Source organism: Lepidothrix coronata, unplaced genomic scaffold (genome assembly GCF_001604755.1).
Source record: "Lepidothrix coronata isolate B3197 unplaced genomic scaffold, Lepidothrix_coronata-1.0 Scaffold6, whole genome shotgun sequence".
Lineage (NCBI taxonomy): Eukaryota > Metazoa > Chordata > Aves > Passeriformes > Pipridae > Lepidothrix > Lepidothrix coronata.
This window is the reverse complement of record NW_016690186.1, coordinates 10835466-10861070: the sequence shown is the minus strand read 5'-3', so window position 1 is coordinate 10861070 and position 25605 is coordinate 10835466. Positions and strand designations below refer to the sequence as shown.

At 42.8% G+C, this 25605-nt stretch overlaps 1 protein-coding gene and 1 long non-coding RNA gene across 5 annotated transcripts in view; one reads left to right on the top strand and one right to left on the bottom strand.

Annotated features, from left to right (window-relative positions):
- Window positions 1-252: 252 nt before the first annotated feature.
- TGIF1 (TGFB induced factor homeobox 1) lies at window positions 253-11558 on the bottom strand. Of its 4 annotated transcripts, none has more exons than XM_017833060.1 (3): window positions 11433-11558; window positions 2649-2875; window positions 253-1306 (listed from the first exon to the last, which is right to left on the bottom strand). In XM_017833060.1, the coding sequence occupies exons 2-3, from the start codon at window positions 2829-2831 to the stop codon at window positions 740-742; spliced, it is 750 nt and encodes a 249-aa protein (XP_017688549.1). In that variant the 5' UTR covers window positions 2832-2875; window positions 11433-11558; the 3' UTR covers window positions 253-739. The 4 variants fall into 4 exon arrangements, with proteins under 4 accessions (XP_017688549.1, XP_017688556.1, XP_017688565.1 ...); XM_017833067.1 differs by lacking the exon at window positions 11433-11558 and adding an exon at window positions 11057-11158; XM_017833076.1 differs by lacking the exon at window positions 11433-11558 and adding an exon at window positions 10474-10609.
- LOC108506255 overlaps window positions 11146-25605 on the top strand; it is a 17772-nt gene continuing 3312 nt past the window's right edge. The window contains exon 1 of the long non-coding RNA XR_001877735.1: window positions 11146-11249. This is a non-coding gene — a long non-coding RNA (uncharacterized LOC108506255). The remainder of the gene's footprint in view (window positions 11250-25605) is intronic.

Here is a 25605-nt window from a genome sequence, read left to right as displayed (position 1 = left end):
AACCCTCTGAAATTTAGTCAGTTCCTACACAGCTCCCTTGGGCCCCTTAAAAAATTTCAACATACCAGAACACAGGTACTTCTGGCCTACTTTTCAGCATTCCTTTAAACATCTGGTTAACAACAACGGCTAGCATAGCTGTCTAAACCAAACAAAGTCAGCATGAGCTCAAAAATATTTCTACCATTTATTTCACGGGTAAGCTGTGTTTTCTGCAAAGCTCGTATGCAACAAAATACTCTGTATACATAATTTTTAAAGAAAATATTTTATTACATTATGGGAAAAAAGCATGATCATCCAAAGTTTGTATTGTTAAAAAAATTGAAAATTTAAACAGCATGTCGGTATATTCCGTTCCACGTGGGAATGATAAGAAGACTCTATATCATTACTAGATATTGCACAGTCTGAAAGAAACGAAAACAAATCACATGATCTTGGGAACCATCTCACATTATGAAAAACCTACAAAGAAAACATTAAAAAAAAAAAAACACACAATCCTTTCTTTCTACAGTAGCTTTAAGTTTATAATTCTTGGAATGACCGTATTCCACTGAAGACCATCTCAGTGACAGGAAGCTTCATTTCAGCAATCCCCTTGTGCAAATAAGATTAATAAAAAAAAATAATAATAATGCAGTGAAGTCTTTTGATATTGTGTGGGTGGCAATAACCACACAGCTGTTAGATCCCTGCCTGGTAAAACAAAACGGGGAAGGAGAAGGAAGGGGATTTAGGCCATAAGTTTCGCCTGCAACTCCATTTCTGCCGCCCTTTTGAGTGCAACATCCACCAGTAGCTGAAATCCACTAAAATCCTGGTTAAGGTCTGGTGGTGTTGGAGGAGGAGTGTTAAAGAGCCCACTTTGTGTGTTTGCACCGGGTCCTAGTTTAGATGCGTCCTCATGGCAGGCAAGGGGGTTGTCTGTGAAGCTGCCGGCTGGGGGCTGCTGCAGGTCCGTGGTCTGGCCTACATCAGCTGGCTGGCAAAAGTGGAAAGGGGCATCTTTCAATGCAGTCACAGTCGTATGGCAAATCACCGACGGCCGAGCCAGGACCGATCCCGGGGAAGCTGGCTTGGAAGAGGACACAGTCTTGCCAAGCGGTGCAGAAGCGGGAAGGAAGGCAGTCTCCTCCAGCAGGGGAATGTAGTTCTTTGTGCCGATGGCAGACTCCATCAGGCTGCCCTCGGGAAGCTTGGTCCCTCGCCGTGAGATAGTGAACTGATTTGGGTCTTTGCCATCCTTCCTCAACATGTCAGGTAAGAGCCTGCGGCGTGCATTGATAAACCAGTTGCAGACCTGGGAATAAAATGACATCTTAATTTCTACCTTCATTCATTTCCAACTATGTGCCATTAGAGCCACTGGGTTAATTAATCCCTCCAAGCAGTTTCCTTCACTACACAACAAAAGAAAGACCTACTGACAAGTTCTGACACGCCTGGCAAAGGCCCTTCCCTTGTCCTGGCTGTACTACTGACTCCCTGCTCCTGTTACAGAAAGCCCCTGGACATCTGAAGGCTTTGAGAAGCCCAAACTGATGGGTTAGCTTTTAACTCTGTGCACACACATTAACCTATTGGCTATTGTTCCCTAGCTCAGGTTAATTAACAACAGGAAAACTTTTTCTCTCTGAAGAGAGCCACTCCTCCCTCCAATAGTTACTGATTTTCCTTGTTCAACTGACTGTGTCGACAGACATAACATGAATTACCTCATTTAAGTTTGTCCTTGTTTAAATATCAAACCAGTTTCCTGGGCAATACAGGATAGTTTATAGTTCAATGTCTTTTTTCTGTTTACTACATAAAGGAAGTTTTCTTTATGATGTTATATTAAGGAAATCTTATTTTATAGACAATTATGAAATTTCTACTAATTAATTAATATGGAAAAATAAAGCCCAGAGGTCAACAAGATTGCTCTCTATTTAGCACCTCTCAAAACCAAACCCAGGTTTACCCAACTTCTCATGCAGCCACCTTCCCACAAGGTGTGAAAAGCAGCAATGGTCAACAGCTATTCCACCAAAGATGATCAATCACAGAAGATGAGAATGATGCGTCCAAGGGACCTCACAGATGCCAGTGGCATCCCAGGATGAGAATCCAAAGTAACCACACAAAAGCCTCACCATACCTGTACTAACACACTTCAGTAGCTCTATCCCGTATAGGTTGTTCCACTGATCATAATGGAAGTCATCATACACATAATTACATATGTGCGTGTTCTACAAGAACGAGCCTCAAGTTGCAGTTTAAGAAGCAAAGAGTTATATGTTAAGCTGCATATCTATCACCATAAAACCTCTGTTGACAAATAAATACCTTCCTCTCACAATAAATTACCTTGTACAGACATTTTATGTCTTTTGGGACACGATTCCACAAGAAATTAGCATACATGCTCAAATTCATAACTGTTTGTTCTCCCAGAAAAATAATTTTATCCCAACAAACAAAGATCATCGTAACACACAATCAATCTGTATCTCTCCTTACAAGTGCCATCAGCAGGATAGTAACAATAAAATAGGAAATCTCACATGCAGTGTAAACATTTGTATCCATGAGTAGATCACAGGTAAATTAAAATAGAAAACAGCTCCTTCTGAAGAGAGAACTACTTTTTAAAATACCTGTAGTGTGGAAAGGTGTGTTTGTCGGGATAACAGCGCTTTTTCTTGCTCTGAAGGATAAGCATTGTAGCGGTGCTCATACAGCCAGTCCCGAAGAATCTGCACAGATTCCTTGGGCAGGTTGCCACGTCTCCTCCGTTTGCCTGAGCCAGCAGATGAGGAAAGATCCAGTGGGACATCCATAGTGTCATCATCCTCTGTTTCACTGCCTGATATTGCAACTACACCTACAATTACAAGATAAGAACAATCAGCCTCCTATATTCATAAACTATTCAGCTCCAGCATTGTATGGTACAGACATTTTATATTAACTGTCTTCACTATGAATGAGGGTATAGGCTCTTATACTGGAGATTCGTCCTGCAGCGTTAACTTGTCATGCTGTAGCTTTTCTGTCAGCTGAACAAAAAGTAGCACCAATGATCTGTTCCTAAAGGAATTCTTCTCTGCAAACCTTCATTTCCTTGTTCCCCTGGCAACCTTTTATCTGCTGCACGTTATCAGATAGCTTCTATCTAATGCCAATATTGTCCAAATTTGCTTGCTATGGTATGCATCCTACGCTTTTCTTCAAGGATAACAATCCAGTGTCTGGGCAAAAGGTCAATAATGAAGAAAGGAAGAATTTAAAAACACCCAACTCAAGCAATGGGTTATTTAATTACTTCTTAGCATGCTGATCCTTCCCTCCTGGGAGAGATAGCTTGTAGATTTTATAAATGAATAATTATATCTATTAATAAAAACTAATGGAAGAAGGGAAGAAGAAAGGGAAAAACTGTATCTGCCCTGCCCCCCAAAGGGAATTTTCACTTATGAAGGAAAAAAAGTGCAAGAAAAGGAAAGAATCAGGTGCCTAAAAGTCCACCAGCTCTAATTTAATCGCATTCTGTATGTTTAGGTGGATTTGTTTTAAAACCATCCTGCTAATTTTTTCAACTTTATGGTTTTCATCTCAAATTTTAATCTATGGAAATGTGTTCTGTGCTATGCTCACTACAAAGTCTCTGAATTTGCAAGTTAACTGCATACCTTGTCTATTCAACACAAAGGAAGAGGAGATTTCAAAATCTGATTAACCCTTTATACATATACCACACTACTAGGAACATGAAGCTATGGTATGTAAAGCAAACAAACAAGCAAGTATTCAATAGTTAGGAAGGCTACAATTCTACTCCTTTGGTAGGATACACAAGTCATTAGTACTATAAAATACAACAAAACCCAGGCTTTAAATACTCACCAGGTTAAATTTGCCAGAAATTTTAGGAATCTTACATAATATATTACCCATGTTCAACTAGTACAAATTAATACTAATCTCAAGTGAACTTTCACTGTCTTTCAGAAGCATTCTTTAGGAACTAAAGGAGGAAAACAAGCCCTTAATCTTTCTGTCTTTTGAACTTAGATTTGGGGGTGAGAGGGTGGGGAGGAAGAAACTTGCTCATTTGTAACATCAAAACTAAAACTCTTAAAAGTCAGATAAATGTCAAAAGTAAAATTTTATATGGGCAACCACCCATAATTAAAAAATTTTATTGAAGGAAACAAAGTAAGCCCTAAAATACAAAAAGTGTTCCTGTGAAAGTATAAAACTATATAAAGCTATTGTTATACCCATAAGTAAAGACACAGAAGGAATTAATGTCCTTTAAAAAAAACCAATCAATCATCAAAAACCCCACCACCACAGAAAGAAAAAAGCTGTACATGTGCAAGTTTTCCTTAATACTTGGCAGGATGGTAGGGAGGAAAGCAGAGAAGGACCTTTCCTCACACTTTCAAACTTCAGCCAAAGCTGACATGGTAAATTGTTCTTTCCTTCCCATATTTGTGAATAGCTCCAACATCCTTAAATTTAGTTTAAGTTGTCCAATTTGCAATGCATAGTTTTGATACAAAAGCATTCCAAATAGGATGATCAATCTACAATATGTCTGGCATAGTTACTTCAGTAACTTACTTGGTATTGTTTTCATTCTCCCAATTGCTGATTTATGTAACCGACAACCACCAAACTGACATACCAAATTTTTCATCTGCTGATTAGCCACATAAATTATCCACTCATGGAACAGGAACAATAGGACAATATTTAAATAGCCAACACAAGATAAACTCCAAATTATGTAAACAGGTCCTTAATTCACGTAGAAAGTATGTCAAGTTTGCTTTAAAATGATTCCGAGCAAACCACTTTGTATTTGTCATAGCTTCATGGAAAGTGCTGTCACACTTGCAACATAAACTGAAAACCTGCCTTGTACCATGGGCTCCTGAAGCCATGAGAAGCACTTCTGGGAACAAAGATCCTACGCAGACAACAGGACAGCTCTGCAAAGCAGCTCATCCCTTTAAAATTGAATTTAAAAACTAGCTAAAACTAGCCTATGCTATTCAGACAATGTTGTGAAGTACGCTGTTCTTGTTTGTCAGAAACCAGAAGTGTTGCAGCACTTCAGTGGGTTGGGTTTTTTGTTTGTTTTTAAATATAAAAGGCAGTAAGGCAAGACCTTGGAAAACAGGGAGAGGCAAACAGCAAGGGATGGAAACAAGAAGGAAGAGAAGCCAAAGAAACTACTCACACAAGAAAGTTAAGTGTCTAATGGGTAGCGTGCCATATTTACATGGCATAAGAAAAAGTACTCCAGACACACACTACTCCATCTGGAATAACCTTTCCAAGATCTACCACACAACTAAAAGACTCCCAAATTTCAGAAAACTGACATGAGAGTAAAACCTCTTCTAGAATTGCTGCTCTATTTCACCTTTGAAAAAGCGTGGCAAGATACTGTCTGAAAGTCGGCAGTATAAAAACGTTTCTCTCTTTTGCAAACAAGATCTTTTGCTAAAGTAAAAGTTGCCATCTGACTAACCGTAACCTAACTCGAGAGAAATGAGTCACCAGCAGAGCCAGCCCTTTGACCCGCTCGCTTAGTGTGTCATATTAATTGACACAGTAAGTTAGTGACACAAAGCAGGTTTTGGTTAAGCAGGAAACCCAGTGTAGTACAAGTTCTGCTCATTCAGATGAGCTCATTTAAATAGCTGATCAGCCCTTTGAACTCGTGGCAGATCTCTCCGGCGCGGTTCAGAGTTAGCAGCAACAGGAAGTCATGGCTAGAAATCTCTCACTACCCAGCTGATATTTTTTACTAGAGCAGGAGCCACATTGTTGGTGTCAAGGCTCTGTCTTCATTAAAGCATTCCTGCTGATTACAACCCAGCTTTGTTTTTCCGTCTTGTTAGTAATCAGCCTATTCGCTGCTGGTTTCCTGTTTTAACAGGGCCCAACTGAAAAGGCTCCTGGCCAGGCTCCACGACTGGACCATTGGCTTACTGTTATTTACACCCAGAATAAAGGTCTGTGGACACGATGAGTAGCCCCAGCTGACCCACTAATTTATTCTGTATTAAAAGCAGGCTAGGGCCACGTTATTTTTTGTCTCCTCCTAAATACATTTAATCAAAAAAAAAACAAAACCTTGCTTCAGCAGGACTAAATTAAAGCAGCACGAGTTCATTTGCAGAGAGGTCTGAGAAACCACACAAAATCCCAGTCCTCCACTTCCACCATAGCCACTTAAATGAGCAGTCCCCACTATTAATGACATAAGGACTACATGATCAGCATCTCTTCTTTATCAATCACTTTATCCTCCTGGCTTCCCAGATGAAGTCATATACATGATTGAATGCACCATTGCGTTGTATCACAGCCAAAAGACTTTACAGGTCCTCCCGTAATCAGCTCAGGGAAGATTACACCTAGGATCTCGAGTCTAGGCTCAACACCCAAACGTTAGTTAACAGTTTGAAACAACTTGAGTAAAAGTACAGTGATGACTAAAGCTGATTTCAAAATAAACTACTGCCACTCAAAAAGGCATACTGAAATACTTTGAGGGGGAGGACAAAGTATTTAGAGAGACTGAGACAAATAAAATGGAAGTTAAGCAAATGAAAAATTTAGGCTGAGTATCAGGGAAAAAAAAAACCACCAAAAAAACAACTATCCCATTGTGTCGAGGAAGAGCTTCACTGAGGAAGTGGCAGAAGCCAATTGTTATTCAAAAGAGGACAAAGTATGCCACAAGGAACAATCTCTGCCCTCCAAAGAAGGAATGGACAAAAATCACCTTAAAGAAAACCTCCCACCCCTTAGGGTTCTCTGAATATCTTAAACCAGATTTTTTTTATGAGCACTGATAAACAGAACCAGTTTCTGAGGCTCCGATCCTGTTGAAACCAAGTGCAGTAAGATTCTTCACATGTATAAACTTGAGCACATGCCTGTGCCTTTGCGAGACTGTGTTCTAAATCAGCTAATTAACAAACCGAGTATGTTCAGTGTGATTGCTATCACGTTATTATTTGTAAATGAAACTACCCACAGAAGAGTCCTCGGGGTTTTAATCCACAGACTGTTAGCTTAAAAAAAAAAAAAGGCCACAAAAACAAACAAAAAGCCCATCAAAAACAATCAACAAGAAAAACGCACCACACTCAAACACACAAAAAATTAAAAATCCAAAACACATACCAAAAAACCGAATAAAAATGTAATGCGAGTTTAAAAACCAACAACAAAAATAAAGGTTTAAAATTATTCATAAGTAACAAAGAACTACAAGGATGCAGAAGGGAATTTCCAGAGTAAAAAAACTCTTTCCTCTGAATAAGTTTCATAATTTAGGAACCAGCTTATTTTTTCTCTGCACTTCACAGCTTGCACTCTACTGCTTCTAAACCAGCCAGACTTGGCTGTACTATACTTTTTTTGCTTTTAAATGGGATTTTGCTACGAGTGCAAGCAAGAAATCTGTAATAAAGTCACTCTTTGAAACTTCCTGAATGAGCCTCGAATGCCAGATCACAAATAACTACAAGCCCAACTTCTATTAAAACAAAGGCACCCCAGCCCTAACATCTTTTAAAGTTTCCGTCTTTGTCTCCCCACCTTTTAATTTGTGCCACGCAAACCCCAGGCCCACGGCCCCTCTCAAAAGTTCTCCCTCCCGCCTGTCACCTTTCATTGTTTCCATTGTTTCAGCCCAGGATTTGCAATCCTCAAAGCAGAGCTTACACACACACACACACACTCACACACAAAGCCCTACACATGCATACCTAGAAACTACGTCAGCGTTTTCTACACCCATTTATTTCGGGGGTGGCAAGAACAACAGTTGAAAGTGCAGGGAGTTTGGTATTTCACCAACCAGCAGCTGCCCTCGGGGAGAGAAGTCTGAACAATGGAAGCAACAGCAGACAGGAAACCAGCTCACCACTGCTGTGCAAATAGGGAGCATAGGAATGTCCTAAAAATAACTGGGCTAAATTAATTCAGTGAAACTATAAAAAAAAAAGGGGGGGAGGGGATGGACGCGAAAAGCCACAAACTGCTCCCAATAGGGTCAAGAATCTCAACCTGCCTAAGACGACGGAAACATTTAAAAGCCAGCGCTGCCACTGTCTCTGCGCGCAGGGGGCTGAGCTCGGCGTGCAGCCCAGGCTGTGACCGGGATCAAGCCCCACTCCGCTCCCGCGGGACGCTGCGCTCCTCAGCACCACCCTGCCCGCTCTTTAAACTTCGCCTTTGTGGCTCAGTTCCCTTTTGTGTGCGCTCCTCTTAGCCGAGTGGCACGTCCAAAAAAACTTTTGACGAAGGCTACAAACCATATTAGTACACATCATGTCTGCAGCAGCCCAATGATTTCACGAACTACATATGCATTAATTGCTCCAAGGATATTAACAATGAGCGAGGAGGCTGCCCTACTACAGAGCCGTAGGAATGCATAGCAGGGGGAAAACAGCACAACTCTGGAGTACTGAACATGCGCACTGCTCCCCTCTAACCCTCCACTTCGGAGCATTTAATGGTCTTTGAATGCAAAACATCCTTCAGCCACACCACCGACTGGCAAATCGCAACTGAACAGACACTGCTTTCCTGTGAACTTCTTCCCAGCCAGCGTAGGGGCGTTAAATCCGAAAGCACGTTCCGCGTCTTTGTGGCCAAGGAGTAATTTAAAGGCACTTAAAAAGCACCACGAGCGCAATGAGTAACGATCCTCTAACTGTAAAGTTTGTCTATTTAAAAGTGAACAAAGAAAGAAAACCTAAAGAGCCTTGTGCTTAGAAGGAAAAAAAAAGTCTTTCTCCTTTTAACCCTATGCCAAAACTTTTGTACTTTTTGTTTCGTCCCGTTCTAAGGGAAAAAAGGGATGGAAAAGGCATCAACTTTCAGCAAATCAAGGCGGCCGAGGGCGGGGAGGGGGTTTGAAGCCCTCCCGCCGATGCCCACCCCCCAGCCCCACGATGCCGTGCCCGCGAACAAAGAGTTGCCGGACAGCCCCTCTTTCCTCGCCCCAAGTTGGGAAAACGACCTGCACCCTCGTCCCCACACACCGGGACGGCGGGGCTTGGTGCGGGAAACCGTTTAAAAGTGTTTTACGAGAGGACGGGGGGAAGAGGCTTGGCGGAGGGGGAGAGAACAAAACTTGGCGGAGGAGGCACGAGGCGGGCGGCTGGACATGTTTCTGACAGAGAGCCAGCAGCGCGGAGAGGCGACCGCCTCCAAACAACAGCCCCGCATGTTTTGTCTGGGAGCGGAGCATCCACTGCAGTCTTCCACGGGAGCCAGGCCGGTGGGGGGTGAGGGGGAGGCACGGGGGACAAAACGGCCTAGAAGGTAAAGAGCCTCCGCCTGGCTTAGCGACAGCCCCCCTTCCCGTTTCCACCCCGGGCAGGTGCGCGGGGCACCCCGCTTTGTCCCGGCGCCCCATCACAACTACCTTTTTTACTTTTCATCTTGATCGCGAGGACCGAGCCGATCGCAGGACACCCCACGCACCGACCTAAGTTTCTCTCCCTTCGCCGGACGCAGCTCCCCCTTTAAGCTCGGCGAGAAGGTCGACGAAGAAAGAAGCAGCACCGCCGCGGAGCCAGGCGCCCGGTCCGGGGCCGCGCTGCTGTCAGCGGGAGCCGCAGGGCTCTGCCTCCCCGGGGGCTTTCTGGTGTGGCCGGGGTGGGCTTCCCTCCCCCCTTCCCTTTGTTCCTTTCTGCCGGCGATTGGCCCCGGCCTGTTAAAGTGAGGAAAGGCACGGGAGAAAAAGGTACACAGCGCCCGCCCTCCCCCACCTCCCCGCACTGAGTACGGGAGAGTAACCGAGCGCTGCACTGGCACTCGCGGCGGCTGCCTCCTCCTCCTCCTCTCTCCTCCCTCCCCTCCCGGCCTGCTGGGGCTCTGTCAGACAGGAGGGGAGGGACCGGCCGGAGCGGGGGGGTGTCCGCCCGTACCCGCTCGCTCATGCACACACAACAGCGGCGGCGGGGGGAGCTCTGCGTGCTTCCCGCTCCCTCGCCTTTCTTCCAGGCAGACGTTTGATCATTAAACTGGGAAGGAGGAGAAGGAAGAGGCAGTGGGGGGAGATTGTGACAGCTGCCCTTGACTAGCCTCCTCCTGTTGCTGCCGGACGAACCACCCACTCCTTCGCGTGAATAGGGGAGAAGAAAGAAGAGTTCGTACTGCAGGGGAAGGAAAAGAGCCCTCCAAAGACCGGCGCCCCCATTCCGGCTGCCGAGCGGAGGCTGTCCCCCCCCCATCCCCATCCCCAGTGGTGCTGACAGAGCCCTGGTTGGCCGGTGCTGGCCACCTCCTGCCCCCGCGGGGAAGGCGAGCCCCATTTCTGCGGTTATTTTTACATCAGTTCGTAAAAGGTTGTTTTTCTCCCCCTCCACTCCCCCCGCCCGCGCGGTAGGTTTTGCTACGGCACATGCTCGTAGCCGTAAAAGAGAGAAGTCTCACAGCTTGACTCATCCCTCTCGGGCGAGCACGCGCTGCACAGCAACAGTTTATTTTCCTCCGGTATGGGAAACGCGGGACCTACCAGCAGCTCGCTCCAGCTTCCCTCCGAGCGTCGCGGAGGGGAGAGCCCTCCACCGGCACGGACGGCCTCGGCAGCTGCTCCCGTCCCCCCCGTCCGTCCCCCCCCCGCCGCCCGCCTGACAAAGCCAGGTGCCCCTGCTCCAAAGTGCAGGACGCCCAGCCGCGTGCTGAAGTGTCACGGGCGAAGGTTTCGCCGTGGAAAGTAAAAGAAGCCGCCTCGCCTCGAAACAGGCGTGCGGGTGCGGTATTGCTGATTCCACGGGAGCCTGTTTGTGTCGCTCCCGCACCGGCACGTGCGGAGTTACTCCCGGCCGGGCAGGCGCGGGGAGTGAGCAACGGGCGCCTTAAACGGCTGATGAAATAATCGATTCCTACGGCAGAGCAGGGATCACTCGCTGCACACTGCCCTCCGCTCCCCGGCGGTGTGGGCACCCGCACAAATCCGCACTCGCTGTACCAGGGGAAGCAACAGCGTTTTAACAGCGAACCCTCCCCCAAGTACCTTGTAACTATTTTTATGTGGCGCAATTACAGCGGGAGATAAAACAGCTGTTACATCCCGACCGGGGGGAGGGAGGGCAGCTGGTGAGTCACGTCAGTTAACAAGGACCTGGTGGCAGCCCGAGGCTGGCGACTCGCTCCGAGATGGGTGACCCTTGGGGCTGGTGGCCGCTCCGTGGCGAGTGCGCCTGTAGGTCAGTGAGGCGAGCCGGGCACGGCACACTGACTGACTGACTGACTGACTGACTGACTGACGGTGCCGCGGGCCAGCGCCGCGCCAGGCGGGAAGTTGTGCGGCGCGGACCGAGGTCCCGCCGGCGGTGGCGCGATCCCGGCCATTACCCGCCGACCGAGTGCCCTTCGCCCGCCCTTCCCACCTCATTCCCGCCGACGTGCCCGCGTCACCCGTCGGTTGTGTCCAGGGGTGCCACAGCTCCGTAGTCCGGGGGACGAGGCTCGCTGGGGGCGGGTGTTTTCACACTAAACTGTGCCCCCGAGGGACTGGTGGCTCGGGGGCGGGAGTTGTGCGCGCACGCCGCCGTATGGCTTTATTTTGGTTTTTTTACTGTTTTGTTTTTGTTGTGGAAAAGCCCAGCTTCCCAGCTGTGAGGGCTGGCTCTTCGAACTGGTTGTTCAGACCGTCCGGGCTTTTTTGGTCACGCCAAAAAAGCAATTAGGGGAAGTTAAACAAAAGACACGTCAAGGATTCGGAGAGATTTCCTTTTCTCCGTGCCGCCAGAGCCGCCTCACGCCTGTTCATTGTCCTTGGGACCACCGGCAAATCTGTGAAACTAGCTCTCTCCCTTTTCTGCCTTTCCTTCTTTATTTCTTCCTTTTTTAAAGTTTAGGTTGACTTTTTTTTTTCCTCCCTTCTTTGGCAAGGTCACTTTTTTAAAGGAAAAAAGTAAAGTTTTATATTCAGCTTTCTTTTTCTTTCTCTCTTTTTTTTTTTTTTTGAGAGCTGTAGAAACAACCTTTCTAGCTCTGCTGCAATGTGGCTTCCCATGATTTTTTTTAAAGGATCCTAAGAAAAGATCGATTTTGACTTTGTGTGGCAGGTGTTTAGCTGGTAGGAGCAGGTGGTGGACCAGTGGCTGTTCATTCCTAGCTGCCCTGGTATAAAGTGCATGAAGAGTCATTGTTTTGAACTAAGTTAGTTCGTAGGTGTGAGTACGGAGGGGTATACTCAGACGTGGGACCACTGGGAAAGACAGAAATTGGGTTTGCAGTTTCCATTGCAGTTGTTGCCTGAGGCAGTACCTCAGGTCTGTCAACAAATTCTGGTTGCATTTGCCACTTGAAGACTCTTGATATATATTCGTGGCGTTAGGGTGGATAAAACCCCCACAACCTTCTCTGTTAGTAAAGCTTTGACACACCTGAAACAAGGCCGTAACAAGGAGGGCAGGTGATTTGCCTGAGCTCAACTCATTGAAGGACTTGGTTTTACAACAAATGCCGTAATCTGGTGGCCCATAAATTGATGATGCGTTGGTATTGGCTTCTACTAGCAAGCAGAAGTAGACAGTATGGAAGACAATATGTAATTTTCTGCAGTTTATCTTTTCCCTTCACGTGTTGGTGAAGTTGTGTTTTTAGTATTACTTAATCTGCTGGAGCTACAGCAGCACTAATAATCATATCTTAGAAGCAGTTCACACTGCTTCACAGTGAGCCTCTGGCATCTGTGCAGCTCCTTGGGTAAGTAGTGGTAGACACGTGCATCAAGATATATCTATGCCAACAGGTTTAAACAGCTTGGTTTACTCAGAGCAAGTTCAGCTCTGTCTGGACCCATCTGCATAGACACGCTGTAAGTATTTGTAAAACTGGATGCCAAGAAGGGAGGGAAATGAAAAAAACTGTAGGGGCTAGATTTTTATTTGCTCCATAATTGTCTGTAGACTTACCAATGTACTGTGGTGTTGTATGCAAGTTTCTGCCTTGTCACATTGCCACATGTGGTATCTTGCATGACTAATTATATGTTTTTTATTTTACAAGTGCTTTGCTTTGAGGTCCTGGGTCTGTGTTTGCTTAACTGTTGAAGGCAAGGCTGCGTTTTGGGCATAGAAACTACTGAAGGAAGTACTCTGGGAAGACAGGACCTAGGCAAATCAGACTTGTGGATCTTTGTTATCTGTCTTTTTATTCCAGTTTCCCATTTAAAAACCAGATAGCATCCCCTCCCACGATGTTATGAAAATAAATCCATTACTCTTTATGGAATACTTAGATGCCGTTGAAATGTTTATGAGAAAATTATTAAATTGTAGTCAGAACAGAATTAGGTAGAACACAGTTGAGAAGGTCACGCCTATGGCAATAAGAGCAACGCAATGCCACAAACAACTTCCAGTGAATAAATCTGTCCTGTGCATGGGAAAACAGGAATCGCTACTGTTGGTCACAGGTATTCTTCTTCACCTTTTCTTATCCATGATGTTGACTAGTTTCAGTGTATCAGAGGAAAAGGAAAGGCTACAGAAGGCAGATGTGAGGTAATACTTTCCCATAAGTATCCAAATCTTTAATAGTTCGATACAAGCACTAGAGCAATAGTTTAATAGGTCTTCAGATTTTGTTACTGATCTAGGTGTGTAGACTTTATACTGGTATAAAGTTTAATATCTTCATAGCATTAAAACTCTGTAATGGCAGTGAATGGCAGAGTAGCATGTTGAGTTGTGAATTATATAAAAATGTATTTCTTTTGATTTTTCCTTATCTATTTAATTAAATATTATCTTGTGTTTTAAGACCAAAAAAACCCCATAAATTCATGTTTACCTTCTCTGTACTATTCATTATTTTATATACTTTGAGCATGACTGCTTTTTGACAGAAAATTTTTCACCCTTTTCCTATAAGAATTACTCTCAACTTTTGCTCATTGCCTTGGTTCTCTCCCAATTCTATTTAACGCTACGATATTCTGTTTTTCAGTAAAGATGACTTACGCTGCATGTGGTATTCTAAGCAAGGTTATGCCTCCAGTTACAACATATATGTATTTGATAGTACTCTGTGACCTGTTTTCTAATGGAATCCAGCATGTTATGCAGTATCTTTGGCTGCTGCTACATACAGAGCATAGGGCTCTATCAGCTTTGGAGGCTATATAGCTTGTTTGAAGTTTCTGTTATGCACAGTTTCATATTCATCTCGGTGGTGAATCTTTTGTTATTGCACTGTTCATTCATGTAACAGAAGTTGTACTGAACTTACTTTCGATCTCCCTTTATCCTAAATACATTTTTGATATCTGCAGATTCTGGCATATTACTGGTTTTTACCTGTTCCTCTCTCTCCCTCTCTCTGTGGTCTGAGTTATTATATTAAAGAACAGTAGACTAAGTATAGGACGCAGAAGGACCCTGCTGTCAATCTTTTGTCATAATAAAAAAAACCTAAACCCTAAAACATTTAATCTTACACTTTTGATTCACTTGCTCCAACCAGATAGTCATCCATGACACTTGTTCGCCTTTTTTCCCTAGCAATATCTTAGTTTCTGTAGTAGCTCCTTGCATGGAACTTTGTCAAAAACCTTTTTGAAATCTGAATAAATTATACCAACCAGCTGTGCTCTCATAATTCAAGCTCACTTTGCCACCTTTGTGCAAGGACAAAAGGGATAAATCAAAGTCATGAAGATAATCCTAAGATTTCAGAACTTCTCCATAATAGACTGCAACTTGAACATGCTTTTCACTTGTTTTCTGTGCACATTCTTGTGGTTATCAAAGATCAAACAAGAGCAAAAGCCCCAGGAATTCTTTACATAGAATCATACTGATTCCTGACCGGTAGAGCATCATGTTTGCAAGCTTTTGGTTCTCAGCATGGATTCTAGTATGGACTCAAGGCAATGGGCAGTACTTACCATTCGTGATGAGGATCAGCTGCTGGAGTGATCTGTGCTTGCCACTGGGGTTTTCACACATTTATCATCGGCAAAGAGGAGCAACGATGACTTCTTTAGCAGGTTGGAGCGCGCTCTCTCTGGGGCCTCCTTCAACTCTTCCCTGTGCCACCCCATTGCTCCCTCATCTCCATAGGGACCTCCCACGTGTCTGTGCCTCACTATATAAGGATATGGAAATAGAATTATTACTGTAGAGACAACTTAAGTTTATTCAGAAATGTTACTTATGATTATAAGACAATGCAGAAACTTCATAAGTGGCGTAATCACTTCCACTCTGAGACTAAAAGCTGTGTAGCTTACTCTGGAGAGTGGTTTGTGAAACTTGCATTAATACAAATGCAATTTTGTTTCCATAATTTGAAGTCAAACCCCTGTGTAAAATTAAAGATAAAAAGTGAATTGTAGGTTTAATCTTGCTTGAAGTTACAGTCTTCCCCTTCAGGTTTTAACTTAAAATAAAAGTACAGTTTTGACAAGGAGCAGATCTCATGTATTCCTTTCAGTTATGCAGAAATTATAATTTCTGTCTAGCACAGGCATACCTCATAACTGCTCTGTCCTCTTATGTAAGAGGGGCTGCTCTGGCTCTGTTTTCTTTTGTGGCACACAAGTGGGTGTATCAAAATCAGCATTACAAATGGCATGACCGTTTACAGTCTCAGCTCAAGAACTTGCGGCATGCAAGGAAACAGATCCTTCTTTCCTGAAATTTGAAACTGTGGGTGCAATTTTGCCATTTATGCAATCAGGTTTTGCTTATCTGTAGGAAGTTAGGCAGGTAAAGCAGGTATGGCTGACCAAAAAAATATGTGGGTTTAGGGGGTTTTGTTTTGTTTTAATTGTGGGATGCCTAACTTGCTTTTACCACAGACTGCTTATTGCATACTGAAGACAAGGCAGGAGGCAAGAACTGCAAGGCACTGAAAACAAGAGTGACCTTGCTTAGCTGGCTTTGTCTAACTAAAAACTAGATTGTCTATCTCCTCAAAAGGTTCTGTATCAGCAAACTATAGCTAACTGCTCAAAAATCACTGTATAAAGAAACAAAAACAAAGCCTAAGAGATATCTATACTTCATAGCTGATATTTTTTTCAGGGTAGAATGTTAATTGAAGATGAAATAACTCTTTCTTAATAGCTGTGTCTGGGCACTTTCATTCTGTTTAGTCGACTCTAAACAAAATTACTTGAATGGTCAGCCAGATATTTGTTTGGTTGAGTCTACACTAAAAGTTTGCTTTGTTTTTTAAGAATTGTATTTCAGGAACATTGTCTCTGAAGTTATTTCTGTCCTTAAAGACAAGGTTAAATTTGACTTGCAGAAGGACAAAAAATGCAATGGTAGTGAATGAATTATACTACATATTATTACACTAAATATTATCCGGTATAAGAATAAATGACATAATTACTTTAGAATCAAAACCTAACTTGGAATCCTTGTTTACCTGTGAACTGAGGAAGTGATGGTACCACATCTTCATACTTTGGGAAATAGAAGATTTTTGCTAAATGTACACCATCACCATTTTCTGTCATTAGGGTGGAAGATTTATGTAGGAAATAAGAATGCTTTCTGAGAGTGCAGAATTTCCATGCCTTCTTAGCAGAATATAAATGTGGATGTTACTTATGAGGTATAATAGTACAGAAAAAACTACTTAGACATATATCCTCATGTTCAACAAAGATTGAAAAGAATTCAGACTAATTAAAAGTAGTAGGATTTTATGACAGGCCACAGTTAAATACTGTATACTGAATTTAGAAAAGGTTTCACTGCTGTTGTGCCATGACTGTTCTGAATATATTCCAGGAGCTTTGTTTTCAAAGTTGTGTGATTTGCACATCTATACGTTTTGCATCCACTGGGTTATTTTTGCTGCTGTGGTTGTTTTATTAATCTTCAGTGTTACACAATTTAAAATTAATGCTGATGTTATTCTATGTTAGCTGTCGTTGTCACATATTTACATGGTCAGTAGCTCAGTGTCCTGATGGACATCAGTGACGAGTGGTGTCCCTCAGGGGTCTGTACTGGGACCAGTGCTTTTTAATGTCTTCATCAATGACACAAACTCTGGATTCAAGTGCACCCTCAGCAAGTTCACAGACAACACCAAACTGAGTGGTGCAGTCAACATATCTGAAAGGATGTCATCCAGAAGGACCTGGACAAGCTCAAGGAGTGGGCTTTAGGGAACCTCATGAAGTTAAACAAGACCAAGTGCAAGGTCCTGCACCTGGGTCAAGGCAACATCCCGTATCAATTCAGGCTGGGAGATGAAGGGATTGAGAGCAACCCTGTGAAGAAGGACTCAGGGATGCTGGTGGATGAGAGACTGGACATGAGCTGGCCTTGTGTGCTTGCAGCCCAGAAAGCCAACTGTATCCTAGGCCACATCAAAAGAAGTGTGGCCAGCACTGTGATTTTGCCAGTCTACTCTGCTCTGGTGAGATCCCTACCTGGAGTATTGCATCCAGCTCTGGGGTCCTCAGCACAGGAAAGACATGGGCTGTCTGAGCCAGTCCAGAAGAAGGCTATGAAGATGTTGAGAGGACTGGAACACCACTCCTCTGAAGACAGGCTGAGAGAGTTGAGATCGTTCAGCCTGGAGAAGAGAAGGCTCCAGGGAGACCTTAGAGCAACCTTTCAGTACCTAGAGGGGGCCTACAAGAGAGCTGGAGAGGGACTTTTGGTAAGGACATGTAGTGAGTGATGGGGCAAGGCAGAATGGCTTTTAACTGAAAAAGAGCAAGCTTAGATCAGATATTAGAAAGAAATTCTTCAAAATGCCTGTGGTGAGACACAGTTAATGGATTGCATAGAGAAGTTATGGATGCCCCATCCAGGGAAGTGATCAAAGCCAGGTTGGATGGGGCTTTGAGCAACCTGGTCTAATAGAAGATGTCCGTGCCCATGGCAGGGGACTTGAAAACAGATGATATCTAAGGTCCGTTTCAACCCAAACCGTTCTGTGATTTTAAGTGCAAACAGAATATTCTTTCAGTATTATGATGTGCTACAAAGGTTCTGAGTGACCAGTCAAATTTACAGCCTTATGACACAGCTTCATCAATTGAACATACAAGTAAGCTGTTACTGAGCATTTATGTACATAGTACTCAGCTGAAAAGGTTCAGTGATTCAGTGCCTGCTTGAGAGGCTCAGCCTAAAGTAGCAAATTTGCAGAATTAGGTACTACTGCATTTGTCTTGCAAGTGATAGTAAAAGTGACAAGAGCTGTTCTTTTCACCTGGGTGGAGCCGTGAAAAGGGTGTTTGATGACTAAAAAGAGTTAAGCTTCCACTGCTGAAGAAGTTGTGTAAGGTTTTTAAAGTGACAGGTAGTGGGTGTTGGCTACCTATCTATAAAATCATAGACGTAGCCTGAGGCCCAGGTGTTCTCAAGGCAAATGCATGTTGGAATGATTTGGGACTGCCTGCCTGCAGTTATGATTTAGGGCACCAAAGAAGGATCACTAAACCTGCATGTGGCCCATCCAGGTGTGAATATTAAGAGACAAAAAGACTGACAGTCTAATGTAATTAATTTCATCAAGGTTTTCTTGGCTTTTTGGGTGGATCACATCAATTGGATGTGGGCTTCTGCTCTCTCATCCTCAATACTTTTGTACTAGGGAAAATAAGTCAGGTGTCAATGCTTGATTTTAAAACCCAGATCTGTAGGTTTGCAGACAAAGGAGGATTGGGTAGCAGAGAGAAACAGGAATGCATACTGTCTGTGTTCTCTGTTCCTGACATTTTTGAGTCTGCATGAAGCTTTCTGCTCTCTTTGTAGCGTCTTTCTACACATGATCATCAAACCCAACACTTCTTATGACAGCTTTCTGTTTGGATGCAGCCTACAGAATTGTAGTTTTCAGTTTGTTTGTTTGTTTGTCTTTAACTGTGCCCTGGTGGTGAAGGGTAAACCAGTAGCATCCCTAGGACTAGATTTTTTTGAACATGAAACTTAAAGATTTGTGTGTTCTGGGTAGTCCATAAGCAGCTGGAAACAACCAATTTGTTTCATGAAGGCCTGAGGCAACCTATCACCAAGTAAGCTTTCAGAATATCCAAAAAAACCCGTGAAGGTTCATGAATCTCAAAACACGGTAGCCCTATGAATATCCTCTTGGGCACAGTATGAGTTCTGTGACAACACTTAAGACTTCTTGCACTATTATGTAAAGTGAATGGCATTATGGCAGGCAGTCACTAAAACTGTGTGTATTCTAAGCATTGGCTTTTGTAGGCTTTGGGCATTCAGATGTTTTTAGGGTGTAAATGCTGAAGCTGTCCTTCAAGTAAGTATTTTTGTAATAGTCTTCATGATTTTGATCATCTTTGTGAGTCCTTAAACATAAACATCTCGAATGCCAGAAGTCACGGGGACATTATTGTACTTGGTGGGTGCTCTGTGGCCTGCATAAATAGCTAGGTGATAAGAGTCGTAGCTAATCGTTCTTTGTCCTGCAGTAGGCGGAGCCACATTGTTCCTTCAGAGAAATGGGGTGGGGAATACTGCCTCGGGAGCTCAGGGAAATTGCGGTAATGCATTTCGAGACACTGAAGGTACATGTTGTTGAGCTTGGATCCTGAGTGTAAAGTGAGTACATTAGCAGCCTACACTTGAAATGTGGAGGTTTCATGTCTTGGTAAGAAGAGTCGTCGAGACACTTAAGGAAGAAGTGAAACTAGATGAACAAACTCTTCATCTTTATGAAGCAAGCTTAAGTTTTTTTAACGCAGCTGTTAATCATATATTTATCCATTAACTATTAAGATGCTAAGATCTGTTTTTCCTCCTTCCATTGCAGTTAAGAGGCACAGTAAGAAGTACCATCCTAATACCAGCAAATATTACAATGTCTTCTACCTGCTCCACCTCTGTATCCCTTATGAAGTTTAACAAAATGTGACAAGTCTAGTCTCCTGAGGAACTGGAATTGAATCACCTGAATGCTAACAGTCTTATGATTTATCTGACTTCAGCTGTTCAGAGATAAACCCTAGGCGTGGAACTGTTTGATTAACTTGTTAGTCCTGAAAAGTGTAACAGAAGGCCACAGCCAGTTCGAATGACTTTCAGTCTTTGTGTTGTTTACAACTTTACAAGGTGCTAATTGTCTTACCTGTGGCATCTGTTTCAATCTCTTGCAAGTGCACCTGCAGCCACAAAATCTAGGCAAGCTACATGTTTTGGCTGCAAGCTGCAAGGTTAGCATTTGTATTCTTAAATCATGCTACTTTAAGACTAACTTCCCCTTTGAAGGCAGAACCTTGTAGCCTTAAATGTGAAATGAAAATGTTTAAAGTTTCAAAACCCCCGTATTTTTGACTTGTTAACTGAAAGCTAACTGATATTGTACCAATGAATGTGCTCTCACTCATTTCTCTAGAAAGAAACTGCTGCCAGGTTTAATACTAGATAAATCATATAGTCTGCAGTAAACTGTAGTGGACACAAAGCACTATATAACTGTATACTGCCAAGTTATTAACCTATACTTACCTAGTCGACATAGTTGGTTGACATAATATGCCCGACTCATGCTAAAATACAGAATGCCCAGCTGTGATTATGTCATGTGGGTAACAGGAGCCACGTTGCCATGAGCAGGTATGCTCAGGAGGGCAGTAGAGCAGTAGCTGCTTCTGGTGAACCTCATTTCTCCTTCCAGAATAAAGAACCTTATTGTCAACAGTGACAACTGGATAGGCTTTACACTGTCTGAGATGTTACGAATTAGTGGGAGGGGGAGACCTTCAGGCCCTGGGATCCAGCCCATCACCTGGAGGTGAATTCTCTTCCCCCCTACCCCCCACCACGTGGCCTGGGAACCCCATAAGGAGCCACACAGACCACCAGGGAGGAACGGACGAAAGAGGAAGTTTATTGTGGGGTAGGGGTTTATAAGGCTTTTAGGAGGGTCAAAGGGGAACCAATTACAAGTTCAGGGGCACAGAAAAAACCAATCAGGTAAAAGGTTAACAGCCAATAGGAAGGGGTTAACAAGGACCAATGAGAAACACCTCAGGACATCTTCCCAGGACACTCCTGTATGGGAGACAAGTTCCTCACAGGGGGTGTAGGGAAGAGGGAGCAATGACTTTGCAAAAAGCAAAAGTCATTTTAAAACCTGTTTAAACCACATTGAAAACTTCTGTTTCTATAACATTTGAACTGTTTTCTTCTTTTTCTTCACTAGTCCATCTCTGACAGGACTTCTTCCATCCTACATATGGCAAATCCATTGCCACAGAGATGTACAGCACTGAAACAGACATGAAAACTAGGGCCAAAGTGGCAGTCAGGACTTACCCTCACTGAGAGTTTGGAAGATTTGGGGGAAAAAGGGGGGGAGTTTATTCAGTGCATAGGCTTGCAGTCTGTGTTCCAATTACAGAGCTCTGAAATGCTGAAATATATGTTGCCCTCCTCTTTTTTTTTTTCTTATTTTCCCACTTTAAACTGAAGGTTTTTTATCTGATTCTTTAACACAAACCACATACTTGAGAGAGACAGAGAGAAGGATTACGTAAGAGACAGTACTCATTGCTTGGTAAATAATCTGGTGACAGTAAGTGTCATCTGCCAAAATATGATTTTTCAAATTGTTTGGTTTTTAGAAGTGGAATAGCTTTACATTGTATAAAGGTTAAAACTCTGACAGCTATTATGCATTCTGAATAGGAGTGTTAAATTATTCTTTTACACAGTATTTAGTTAAATGCAGAAGTTTAAATAAATCTTGTTCTATGCTGCGGAGATAAAATACTGAGAGAAAACTGCTGCTTTCTTACAGTGCTGTACTGTTTCTTGCTTTATTTCATAGTAATAATATAACCTATATATAATAATGTATCTAGAGTCTTGGTATGAAAACATGATTATTGATCTTACCAAACTAAAAGGAAAATAATAATAACATGGAGTGCATTTATTTAATATTTTTTGCTGCCTTTTGTTAATATACAGAGCACTTCAGACTGATGTTCTGTTCTATATGTATGGATATGTCCTGGGCTTACGAATATGTGTGTGCTTCTGAATATATATATATATATATATATACAATATAGTAACCTCTCCACAACTTCACTGTTGACATAAATCTTAGAAGAAAATACAAAGCAGAGAACATTAAGCACTGTTTGCATACATCTGTATATCTGTGTATGTGTAAAGATGCACACAATGCTGTTAGTTATTTTATTTATGCTCCTTGTTGTCTTTCTACACTAATAATAATAATAATACATGTGCAGATGGAAGATACTATTTTTCAAATTCAGCGACACTGTTATTTTTGGAAGGCTTAGTGAATGGAATGCCTAGCAGAAATGATCATTCTGGTGTGCGTGTTGTGCCGACGTCTGCTGGGAAATGATAAGCCTCTGTAAAAGTTCTCTGTAGACTGGCCAAAATTTAAGTCCTGTCCAAGTAACACATGCCATGCTAAATTAACTCTGAGCACTGGTAACAGTATGATCTTGTCATTGTGGCATTCCTGCTCCACTAACTAGTGAGGTGTAAGGCTTAGTGTTGATGAAACACCACATTAATATAGCCATACTACCTTTCACTCTCAAACCAGCTTTAGACTTTCATGTCCATATAACATCATGTTATGCATGACAACTGCTAAAAAAGTCATGCTGATGATTATTTTCAGCAATACACTTTCTGTCAAGTGGCCAAACCATTTATTAACTGCTGTTTCAGAAATACAGTGTCCCTGTCAGAAATATCCATTATACTTCAAAAGTGTAAAATTCAGTACAAATAAGATAAGACTTGTTGGTGGCCCAGTGTCAAGAGCAGTTTAAGGCAGCAGCAAGGCAAGCAGGTGTTGGTGGAGATAGATAAACAGAAGGCCACCTGGGATTGCAGGCTGCATGGACAAATGAGGGGCTCAGCATTACTCAAGCAGTCACACTTGGGGCTTAGATGATCTTAGAGTTTGGAAGTGAGACTTCAGCCTGATTCAGATTTATGGAAAAACTTCCATGAACTTCAGTGAGGCAAGGTGCTATAACTTGTAGTTCTGCTAGCATTCAAAAATGCTGCGCTTCTCCTTAATTTAAGTTCTGCAATGTGAATGGACCTGATCAGCAAATTAATAAAGTGTAACTTGCATTGACAGAGCCAGAGGGAGATATAAAAGAGATATACTGGAGTCAGGAGAATGAGATGTGCAGCAGAAGAAACAGTGAGTCTGCTCATGAATGCCTGGTGATGGCATATTGTGCTTTGCTGTCAGTCTGTTGACTCATATACACTTCAAAAGAGCTCTCAGGGGAGCCAGTTATACGAGTTGATGCCTGATGCATTGTAAATCACGGCAGTACATTTTTTTTTTTTGTTTGGATGGGCCTTGAGTGTGCCTAATGCTGTTTTGAAACATCATCTAATGACACTGGAGCTAGGGGATTTCAATAGAAGTGGGGCAGAGGGATAAGGAAAACCTGTCCCTACAGATGAAATAATTCAGAGCTGATTCTGGATTGACTGGACATGTGTTCTTTGGTAGTGTATGCTGCTCTTGTTCAAAATCGAGAAAGCAGCAGGAGCTATGAGCTTTGTGGAATTTGAACAGAGATGAAACCAAAAAGCTTAGCGTGCTCTGTCTCCATAGCCTGTCTCGGGGAAGTTATACCCCTGAGGCTTGGTCAGAAAACAGGGCAAAGTTTTCAGAGTGTCTGGGCAGAGGTGGTGCTGCCAGGTGCTGCTTTAACATGGAGCTTCTTCTTAGAGACAAATGATTACTTCTCTAAGGAGCAGGCAGCAAGGGGTAGCTGTTGGCACTGAATGAACCTTGAAATGTTACAATTGTAACATTATAGAAGAACAAGGTCAGGAATTTTAACCAGGATTCCTAGGTAAAGGAGGTTTACACAGTTGTGTTACCCTTGTCTTCTGGTTTCCCTGTGTTCCTCAGTAACTTCAGAAGCTGTAGGACAGTTTCAGGTAAATTTTACAGAGTTCGAAAGCCTTGAAGGTGCTTTGTTCCCACTGAAAATGAATAGGTGGATAAAGACCGTGAATTGCTCCACAGAAGGGAAGTCTTTGACAGGAGTTCAGTTGTGTTCTTAGTGACAAACCCACAAGGGAGAAATTTTGAATGCCCCAAGCACCAGAGAAAAGGCGGTTAGAGCTCATATCTTAGTTGATAATAGGATAACAGAAACATGAGACAAAAAGCTGCAGGTAAATAATGAAGAACATATCACTCCCTGTGGAACTATTTGGGCCTTTTAAAGGTTTGATGGATCATTTGTATTATTAAAGCCAGAGCTGGGATGCTTTCAGTTACAAACTCACATGTATAACTACGGTGATTGTACAGATAATGAGTAGTGACTTAGTAACACCAAATCTGTTGTCTTCCTGATTTCTCTCTGAAAACAGTCAATCAACAGACAACCTAAACCAACCAACCAAAAAAAATCGAAACAAATATTTGTCTTGGTGAAGTTAGTTTTGTGCAAAGATGTTAAACCAATAGCTTGGCTTGTCTGTCCCTAGTCAGAGTTCAATTTCTAGAGATACATTCAGCAGTCTTCCTCTTCCTTTTTTGGTAACTTACGAGTGGAATTTAAACAATGGGTAACTAATGACAAGGCTTTTATTTCAATTGCTGATGATGGAACAATGCCTTCAACTATATTGTTGGAGGTGCTTATTTTTTATTTTGAATAAGTGATGGAAATCATTTCTCTCTTAAACTAGTTGAAACAGCGGCTGTTCCTATGAATTCAATGCACAGAACTGCCTATGGGAGACTTGCAGATCAGAGAGGATATGGTTATGAACCATATATTAAAACTGACTGTAATATCCAAGTCAGAAAGTGTCAATGAACCTCTGGTGCTGGCAATGCAGGAGCTCCCAGAGCTATGTGGTTTTGTGTCTTGCTTTGGAGCTGAGAATGGAGGAAATCCCTCCTCTCTTGAGAGTGCCAAAGAGATAATTTTGATGGATCTTAAAATTAACAGGAGTGAATATTTGCAAGGAAGTAAGATGTTCATGTTGCTTGACAAAAGACAAGAGGATTTTTTTAGATATCCTTACTTAATTCAGTGGTATCATGATTTCCATATACTTACTCTGAGGACAGGACAGGTATTGATCTCTGACTCCTAATTTACTAAATCATGCTTTCATAGCTATCAAAGCTTGTAAAGTTGATGATCCTGTTTTGACAACAGCAGTGAACACAGCAGTTATAGCTTGAAAAAGAAATTACATCCAGCCATGAAGACACAACATAAACACTGGTGTCCAGACCTGTGGAGAGAGCAGGACTGTGTAAGCAATTTATCCTGCATTTCTGTAGGCCTTGCCTTGACCTAGCCGGGCACAGACAGTGTAAAAAGTGCACAGTCATCCTGGCTTCAGGTTCTGAAGCTGAAACAAAAAAGGATTTGTGCCAAAATTAAGGAGGAGTCCCAAGAGGTAAACTATGTCCTCACCTCGCGTGGACCTGTCTCTTATACACATCTGTGATATGCTTGAGGTCCTGCACCTGGGTCAAGGCAACATCCCGTATCAATTCAGGCTGGGAGATGAAGGGATTGAGAGCAACCCTGTGAAGAAGGACTCAGGGATG